This window comes from Spermophilus citellus, assembly GCF_964194105.1.
Source record: "Spermophilus citellus genome assembly, chromosome: 3".
Taxonomy (NCBI): Eukaryota; Metazoa; Chordata; class Mammalia; order Rodentia; family Sciuridae; genus Spermophilus; species Spermophilus citellus.
Window position 1 is genome coordinate 208,965,573 of NC_138184.1, and position 9,937 is coordinate 208,975,509.

Genomic DNA, 9,937 nt, shown 5'->3' on the forward strand with positions numbered 1-9,937 from the left:
TTTTTTTTAAAAAAATTCTAGTTGTAGATGGATAGAATGCCTTTATTTTATTTATTTATATGTGGTGCTAAGGATCGAACCCAGTGCCTCACACATGCTAGGCAAGCACTCTGCCACTGAGCCACAACCTCAGCCCTATAGCCTCCTTTTTTGTTCTGAATATTTTAGATCTTTTTATATAGAATACTCTTACCACAGATTTACCTAATTAATGCTTTTAACTAACACAGTTTTTTGGTTTTGTCCTCACTGACTTAACTCACTGACTCACCGATTTCTGTTTCTGTCTTTATTATTTTCTTCCTCCCACTTTTTTTTTTTTTTTTTTAGTACTGGGAATTGAACCCAGGGGCGCTTAACCACTGAACCACATCCCCAGCCCTTTTTAACATTTTATTTAGAGACAAGGTCACACTAAGTTGCTTAGGGCCTCACTAAGTTGCTGAGGCTGGCTTTGAACTTTTGATCCTCCTGCCTCAACCTTCTGAGCCGCTAGGATTATAGGCCTATGCCACAGCACCCAGCTATTTTCTTTCTTCTTATTTTTTGGGTTTACAATGTTACTCTTTTGTCAACTTCTTTAATTTTGTACATAGTGCATGTATTTTTATCCTGCTAGCCATCTCCAAGAGTAATCAATATTTCTGACTTCCAACAGCATAGTTTTGTCTGCTTCTGTATTTGATTTAAACAGAATCATATTTTATGTATCCTTTTGTGTCTATTCTGTTTCCAACTTATGTTTGTGAAACTCATTCATATTTTGCATATAGTTGTATATCCATTCACTTCACTTTATAATATTATATAGTGAAAATATACCATAATTTTTATCCATTCTATTGCTGATTGGCATTAAGTAGTTTCCAGTTTGAAACAATTATAGAGTGTGTGACTATGAACATTCTAACTGAAGTTCTGATGAACATATATACTCACTTTTTTGGTGGGAGGGACCTCAGGAATTGAACTCAGGGGCACTTGACCACTGAGCCATATCCTCAGGCCCTATTTTGTATTTATTTAGAGACAGACTCACTGATGCTTAGTTCCTCATTTTTGCTGATGTTGGCTTTAAACTTGCAATCCTCCTGCCTCAGCCTCTCGAGCTGCTGGGAAATACTCACTTTTATTGAGTGTATATTGAGCAGTAGAATTCCTGCTTTTGTGTATGTTCAGCTTTAGTGAATACAGCCAAAAAATTACCCATAATGGTTTACCATCTATATTATCAACAGCATGGGTGGGAGTTCAAATTGCTCCACATCTTCTTAGACACTTGGTGTTTTCCATTTTTTTTTCATGTTTGCTATTTTGGTTAAGTTTGTAATTGCATCTGATTATATTCATATTGGCACTTTCTTGATGGCTAGTGAAGTTGAAATAATTTTTATTTCTCAGCCACTTGGATATTCTGTTTATTTATGAATGACTTTTCTATTTCTTGATATGTGAATTTATAAGTATCAATTTCCGCCTAAGATCCCTTTAGCTGTGCCCACAAATTTCTGCCATCCTGGAGACCTGCCTCAGCTCAGATCTCATGAGAAATTCTCTATGAACAGTTAACTGAGAAGGAAACATGTGAACCTTGTTTATATAGGTGGTGCTTCACAATGGTAGTAGACAGAAACAGAATATAGTGGCATTGCCATCCCTCTCAAGGATAACCAAAAAGGAAAAGAAAATAGGAAAATAGACCAGATGGGTAGGACTTGCAAGCAGAAAAGCCCATCATCTCACGCCTTACTCTGTACTGAAGATGAGACAGTATGTTGTGATTTCATGAACAGCTGAACAATTTGTTCACTTATGAACGAACGATTGAGGAGAGGATTCACACTGGCTTGTAGGTGGAGCTTGATGGTTTGGTCACATAGGAACTTGGAAGGAAGAAGATTAAAGGTTTGGTGACAACAAGATTTAAGAAAAAGGATTTTAAAATTTCTCCTGTTTTTAAGAATTTTCTCTTGAGCTCATTCCTCCTTTAGCTATAGCTCCATTTCTTTCCTTCCCCTTACAACATAATTTCTCAAAAGATTGGTCTGTAGTATGTCCAATGTCCCTGTCCCCTTTTTAGCCCACTTTGAGCCAGCAGACATCCTTAACACTTTGCTAAAATTGCTATTACAAATTTTATCTGCATTACTTCTTCCAATGGGAATTTTCAATCCAAATCTTATTTAACTTCTTGGCCACACCTTTCATAACTCATCACCTCTTCTTGGTCTCCAGGGAGATACATTTGTAAACTTTCCCTCCCTCCTAAAATCCAGATTCATATATCCACACAACATCTTCCCACCTCCTCTTGGATATCAAACAACACATCCAAAAATAGTCTTGTCATACCTACTCAGTGACACATATACATCTAACCTAGACTTCTTGTGATCCTTCCCATCTCAGGAATGGCAATTACTATTTTTCCACCAATAGCCAATCTTTCAGCACATTTACCATCCTCCCGCGCTGCTCCCAAGCAGTCTAAGGCATCATTTTGCCTTGGCCACGTTGCTAAACTATCCTCCCGGCTGGCTCATCTCCTCCCCCTCACCTCTTCAGTCCATCTCAACACAGCAACCAAAAGGGAGCTGTGGACACATGTCAGATCATGTTGCCCCTTTGCTCAAATCCCCCTAATTTGTCAACTCACTAATGATGTCCCATGAAGTCTTACATGGTTTGACCTCTGCCCTGCCTCCCTACTCCTTCATCTCTCTGATGATCTCTTAATACCGACCCTCTTCTCAGTCCACTTGACCCGCTAGCCTTCTCTCTGTTCCTCACATACCCCAGGCAGGCTCACTTCTCAGGGCTTTTCCCCTTGTTCTTTCCTCTGCATGGTTTCTTTTTCCCGGGAACCTATAATCTCACTTCCTTTTCTCCTTCAGGTCTTCTCAGAGCCCCCTCTGCTACTTTATTTAAGAGGGGGCTAGTTCCTTCCCATGCAATATTTCCTGTTGTATTATTTCATTATTACCTGTGGATATTCAATAGACTACATGTTTTAGGCAGGTCTCTTATTTGCTTTACAGTTCCAGCGCTTTGTCTGTTTTTTGGTTGCTCTGTCCTCAGCATTCAGAATAGTGTTTTGCACATAGTAGGTGATTTGAGAAGTGCTGTTTGAAGAATTACGTGTTGACTACCTCCTGTGTGCCTCGCTCAATCCACTCTACTTATTTCCATGTCTGCCCATTTGCTCTCTGCCTGGGACACTAACCTGTTTGGTCCACACTCTTTGTCCTATGGCTTTTGGTTGGGTTTGGTAAATAGGAACCCCAACAGGAAATAAGTGGAATAAGGAGATTATTCCTCTTCTGACTTCTCCCTATTGGGCACCTCAACTGAATGGGATAGGTGGCCCTCCGCTTGAATTTCTCCTTCTGGGTCCTGGAAATTTCTCTTTCCCTCTGATTTTGGAGTCTGGCATGGTAAAAAAAAACTAGAGTACTATACTGTCCTTTGTGGTTTCTCTATATGTGGCCTTTTATAAATAAGTCTCTTTGCCTCCTTGAAATATCTTAATTTATGTGTACCATTGTTTCTGCTTAGACCCTGAGTGATAGCGAACCCATGAATGCACTGCTCCGAACAATCCCCAAATGTAAGAATATTTGTTTCACGTGACTGTCCGTCAAAGACTCTTTTTGCAGAGCAGGCTGAAGTATCAGGTAGATAAAATGACCTGCTCTGTAGATGTCAGCCGGCCTCTTTCCCAGCATTGAGAACTTGTTTCATGGGCTCATGAACACAGTGTATTAATGGCAGATGGAGTTTTATGAAGAGTCTTAATAACATGGATCCGTTTTCCTTTTCATGTTAACAACCCATGAGCAGCAACCAGTGCTCAGCCCTCCCAGTCAGACAAGTGGTGGCAGATAAGTCACACTGAATCCCTTCAACCATAAATGGGATTGTGCTCTTTCCCACATGGAAGACACACTCGGGCCGGGAGCGTGTTTCCCTTGCCTTCCCTGCATGGTCTCCCATTTGCATCATCCTTGGCTTTAATGTTCATTCAGTAATACAATATCTTTATATATATAGTTGTCCCCGTGCTAAAAGGGCAAGAACCGAGGGCAGGGTGTGGATGGAGTCCAACTTTCTTAGCAGGGAGCGGAGATAAACGTCTGCACATGTAATGTCATTGTCTCAGAGAAGATTCTCAACTATTGGTATAAAGTGAAAAATTTTCCCCCAGTGACTACTATTATCTGTTTTCTTTTGAAATTCCCCTTCCTATCAATTCAATATTTTCCAATAACTTTCATCTATTGTAACAATCATTTTCAGTTCTTATAACTCCTTGCTGTTGTTCATTTTACAACTTAGATCTTATATAATTTTAAAGCGTCCCCCTAAGCCCCTTAACAAACCTAGTTTCTGGCAACTTAGAGTGGAGAGAGGCAGTGTAGCCCCCTACACGGGCCCCTTGGAGGATGGAGCAGGGAAGAGGGATAGCAAGGGAATTTCTTGTGGGATTGCCTGTGGAGAGAGTAAGGTCCTCTTATTGGTTCAGTTTCCATGGATTTGGTGTGGACAAGGTGCTGGTTCCAACAGGCTGCACAGCAGACCCCCCACCCCAGCCATTCTCCCCGTGGCTACCTTCCAGCTGGGGTCCACACATCCCCTTCCTCATGTGTGTGCACATCTGTGCCTCACGGTAGCAACTTCAGCAAGATGTAGCCCCAGATCCCATTCACCCTTTGCAACTAACTTGGGCCCACAGGCTTTAGGAGACCTCCACATGCTGTTTCTCCTAGAAGCCAGGGACTTGGTGAGGGAGTAATCCTGGCTGCTTCTCTCTCTCTCTCTCTCTCTCTCTCTCTCTCTCTCTCTCTCTCTCTCTCTTTTAAAGCCCAACCATATTATCTCCCCTTTACATTTTCTACCTGATCTCAAGGTGTAGGGGCAGGTCCCTTCCATTCACCTGGAGTGCCACCTAGCAGCCTCTCTCACAGGACATGGATAGTTTTCTTCAAATTAAATAAACAAATAAAATAAAATGAAAATTACTTTTATTAGGAATTACTATGTTAAAATGAGTTTTTCTCTTGTTGGTTAAGAAAGAGTTTCCTGGGCTGGAGATACAGCTTGGTTGGTAGAGTTCTTGATTTGCATGCACAAAGCCCTAGGTTCAACCCCAGCACCACAAAAAGAAAAAAGAAAGAAAGAAAAAGAGTCTCCTAAGTTATAAAAAATCTCAGTCTGTAAGGAAGAAAACAGAATTTCTCTTTAAAAAGAGGGCCAAGCCAGGTGCAGTGGTACAGGCCTGTAATCCTAGTAACTTGGGAGGCTGAGGTAAGGGAATTGCAAGTTTGAATCCACCCTGGGTAATTCAGTGAGACCCTGCCTCAAAACAAAAAGATAAAAAAGGATTGGGGAGGACTTCAGTGGAAGAGTGTCCTTGGGTTCAATACCCAGGACTGCTAAATAAATAAATAAATAAACAAACCAACCAACCAGGGCTGAGTGGCCAAGTCTGGAATCAGATAGTCCTGCCCTGTCCTTGAGAGGCCTGAGTTGGAGTCTCTTGGCTCACTTTCCACTGACCTGCAGCTTAATGTCAATCTGTAGTGCTTTGACTCTGTTGCTAAGTCTGTCCTGTTCAGCTTTCAGAAGCGTGGACAACCTGACCATCCTGGCTGCACGTCTCTGGGGATGACAAACCAGCAAGGCACTTTAGCATCTGGCTCTATTTTATGCCAAGACTCAAGGTGATGTTCTATGCCTGAAAAAAATTATTTAACCCAGTCCCAAATCAGCACCTGACAGCTAACAGAAGGCCTTAATTTCTATCCTTTCCCTAGTGATTCCACTGCGGTGGGGGGAGGTTGTTTACGCCCTGGCCAGAATGACTAATTTCAAACCTGTTCCCTCTGTCTTCTATACGGAGGAGCATTTGTAAGTGGACACCTGGAACTGATGTCTCCAAAGTGATGGACTACTTTCTAAATTAGATGGGACGCCAGAAGACAATGTCCCTGAAGTGGAAGATCCTTGTCCTGTTGCCTATGATCTACCTCCAGAAAGCCCCTCACAGGTAACCTGGAAGTTCCTCTCTGAGCTCTTGAAGGGCTACCTAGGATCTCTTAGGCTACCCCAGTTTAAAAAGTTTCACCCCCAAATAGGAACATGACTGGGCATTTTTCAAACAGGACCCTTCCCAGTGTGTCTCAGGATGGCGATCACACTCCAGGTATTTACAAAATTTGTGGGTGCTCACTTTCCAGCTAAGTATGTTCTGATCTGATGGAAATTTCTTGATAAGAGTTCTGTATCCCTCTTGTTCTCTTATTGTTAATTTTGGGCAATGCCTATTAAAATTGGAGATAGTGATGGTTTAGAGATTATTGGCCCAACTTGCTTTTGTTAAAATTTTAAAGTTGATTACTCTAAAATGATTTAGGGAAAAAGATACACATATATGTACATACAAATTATATTTATGTGTGTCTGTGTAAAGAGACACATAAATGTAAAGAGAGGTAAGTAAGGCAAATGTGGTAAATTCTTTACACTTGGAGAGTGATTTTGAAAGGAGCATTGGAATTTTGTGTATCATTATGGCAATTTCTCTGTTAGTCTAAAATTATGTCAAAATAAAAGTTGGAAAATATATAAACACACATGTAAGGTAAGATTAAGACACTTGAAAAACATCCCATAATATTAGCAGTGGTTATTGCTAACATGGAATTACAAGACAGTTTTATTTTCTCCTTTTGGCTTATCTATATTTTAAGTTGTTCTACAACAGAAATGTTTTGCCTTTGCTCTGTGATAAGGATGAAAGAACATTAAAGTTATAAATTAGTAAAAGGCAATATTTTTTCAAAGTTGATCTTGTTGGCATGCTAACCACATAACCCTATTGCTCTTCCTGGGAATGCAACTTGACATTGGATTTAGTAATGTGTGGTCTAGATTTCCTGTTTTGAGTGAGTAGATGTTTTGTTCTGTGATCAAAACAGAGGGAACAAGTAATTGAAAGGGGCTCCTCACATTCCTACTGCCTTTGAAAATTATTGATATTTTGCTGGCTCTCTGGGTACCAGTCCATATTCATTTTCCACCTTTCTCTGTTCTTCTTCCTCAGAAGTCTGACAAAGTCAAAATGTTCTCTGGCTTCACTGGGTTTGGCCAATGGCGATCAAGGAACAATAACAACAACCAGAATCCGTGGAAGGGAGTAAAAATCAGCTGTGGGTATTTTTTTGGGGGGGTGGGTCCACCCTTGCAGGCTTGCTACAAGTTGGCTTCGTCCATTACTGCAAGAACACTGCACTGGTCAGGTGTCCCTCTCCATTGGCTCTCTTCTAAGCTCCAGAATCTCAGTGTCCTTTTGAATTATGAGCATTAAACTGCTTGGTGTCACAGGGTTTCCTGCTGAAGTTGAGTTTTATCAAGGAGATGTAATACCTTGTTAGTTTATTTACTATTATTTACATACCTCTGTGTCTTCTACCCTGGGACTTCCTTGAGTGGGGAGTCCAGGAAGCAGGACAGACTCTAAAGTCGGTGCATAGGAGGAGAGTACTGTCATTCTGGACTTGAGGTCTCATTCACTCTGACTGGCCTCTGACCATTGCAGCCTCCTCATTAGCTGCCAGGTCTCTAGAAGAGAAGAACTCTAGAAGAGACTGGACTCTTTTCTTTCAAAATGAACCTTCAAACATCTGGATGTACATATTGCTATCACCAGCTCCTAATTACTGTTCTGGAGAAAAAACAACTATTAAATCTTGTGGAATTTGAGGATCCTTATTTCAGCCATGATGTCCATCCCAGGGCCAAAGATTTCCATTCTTTCTTGGGTGTTTTTGGGAACCAGAAAACCAAATCAACGTGCCATAAAGGCCTCTGAATTATTCAGTGGACTTGGGCAGGACAGGGACAAGCCTGGCCTTACCAGTCTCCCACTTCCACGAGGCACTGGCCAGCCACCCCATACATCTTCAAGAGGTGCAGGTTTGGCCCTTCCTTGCCCACAGCCGCCTATGGGAACGGAGGCTGTCCTGGCCAGGGCCACTAATGGCTCAGTGATCTCTACTCCCTCCAGGACATGGAAGTCGGGGATTATACTTTTCTGGCCCTGGGAACTTTCCTGGTGAGGGAAGGATCTTATGTCTTAAGGGTTTGCTGGGGAGGTGACCCCTTGTAGAGTCCACACTATGTGACTATATCCATGAGTTATTTGCCTGGGGTGTACCTTCCTGGACTCTTGGATTCCTCTCAGGATAAAACACACTGGCTGAGATGGTTAATTTTATGTGTTAACTTGATGATACCATGAGGCACACAGATATTGGCCATACATTATTCTGGGTGTGCCTGTGAGAGTGCTTGTGCATGAGAATAACATTCAAAGGGGTAGACTGAGTTAGGTGGATTGCCCTCTCTGATGTGGGTGGGCCTCATTCAATCAGTTGAAGGTCTTATTAGGACCAAAAAAAAAAAAAAAAAAAAAAAAGCTGAGTAAGAGAGAACTCCTCCTGCCTGAATGCCTGTAAGCTGGGACATCCATGTTGTTCTAGCCTTTAGACTGGTTTTAAGGTTGCAGGTCTTTGGTCTAGAACTGCACAACCAGCTCTCCTGGGTCTTCAGCTTGCCCACTACACATCTTAGGACTTGTCAGCTTCTGTAATGGTGTGAGCCAATTCCTTGTGGAAAATCTCTTTACACACACACACACACACACACACACACACACATGCACACACAGTATTTGGTTCCTACTTCTCTGGAGAACCCTATCCTGGCTATTCCCAGAGGGCTCTTTTTCTGGGTTCCATGCTGACTCTCCCTGTAAGGCTGCCCTTCCTACCATCAGAGCGGTGAGGTCTCTCTCCATGGCATGCCATGACACCTGTGTATCTTCTCTGGTAACCAGGATTTCATTGCCCTGTTGCCTCTATTCAGCTCTGGATACGAGGCCACGGTACCTGGTGAATGGCTCCCTGAACTCTCCAGCACCCAGCATTAATGGGGAAAGTGCTTCTTCAATCTCTACCTGCTGCCTGATCTCCTGGGGCTCTATCTGCCCACACAGTGCAGACCCAGCTGACCCAGGTGCACATTGCCGCCACCAGCTCCTACCTGGCTCCTCTGAGCATCAAGCCAGGTCAAAGGGGAACACCGGGCTCTATGTGTTAGGGACTCCTGTCATTGTGCCTCCTTAGATTCTGAAGCTGCATAACCTCCAAGCCTCGTTGATAGGGTCCCTCAGAACTTTGTCAGAAATGCCATCCCCTATCCACCTTTTAATGTGTATGGATTGGCCTAGAGATTTTTTAAAAATATTTTTTAGTTGTCAATGGACTGTATTTATTTATATGTGATGTTGATGATTGAACCCAGAACCTCACACATGCTAGGCAAACACTCGACCACTGAGCCACAACCCCAGCCCTGGTCTAAAGATTTGTTTCTCCTTTTTTCCTATATATGTTTTTTTTTTTCTTTTTGGTACCAGGTATTGATTTCAGGGGCAATCAACCACTGAGCCACAAACCCAGCCCAATTTCATATTTTATTCAGAGACAGGGTCTCACTGAGGTGCTTAGTGCCTTGCTGTTGCTGAGGCTGGCTCTGAACTTGTGATCCTCTTACCTCAGCCTCCTGAGCTGCTAGGATTACAGGCGTGCACCACTGCACCCGGCTTTTCCTACACTCTTAAACAAAAAGAGAAAAAGTTTCTCACAAATTTTAAAGATGAGTCAAAGATCGAGAGCTATTTTATAAAGATACCAGTGTAAGTCAGCAATTAAAAATAAGAAATCCCATCTCAAAGAGTCTGGATTAGGGTACCCCAAAGCCACCCCCAAAATGAGAGGTTAAAAATAAGAGCCAAACAACATTGGCTGGGTATCAGAGGTAGGACTAGCCACTTATAATTTAGCTTAGAGACTCCCTAAAACTAAGATAAATATTC

General features: G+C 42.2%; 1 protein-coding gene across 1 annotated transcript in view; it reads right to left on the reverse strand.

The window, feature by feature from the left end:
* Nucleotides 1-5,643, reverse strand: part of TSGA13 (testis specific 13) — a gene marked incomplete at both ends in the record, with an annotated part of 37,124 nt that extends 31,481 nt beyond the window's left edge. The window contains one exon of the mRNA XM_081283314.1: nucleotides 5,546-5,643. Within this exon, the coding sequence (XP_081139440.1) occupies nucleotides 5,546-5,643 (98 nt within the window). The remainder of the gene's footprint in view (nucleotides 1-5,545) is intronic.
* Between the last annotated feature and the right edge of the window lie 4,294 nt (nucleotides 5,644-9,937).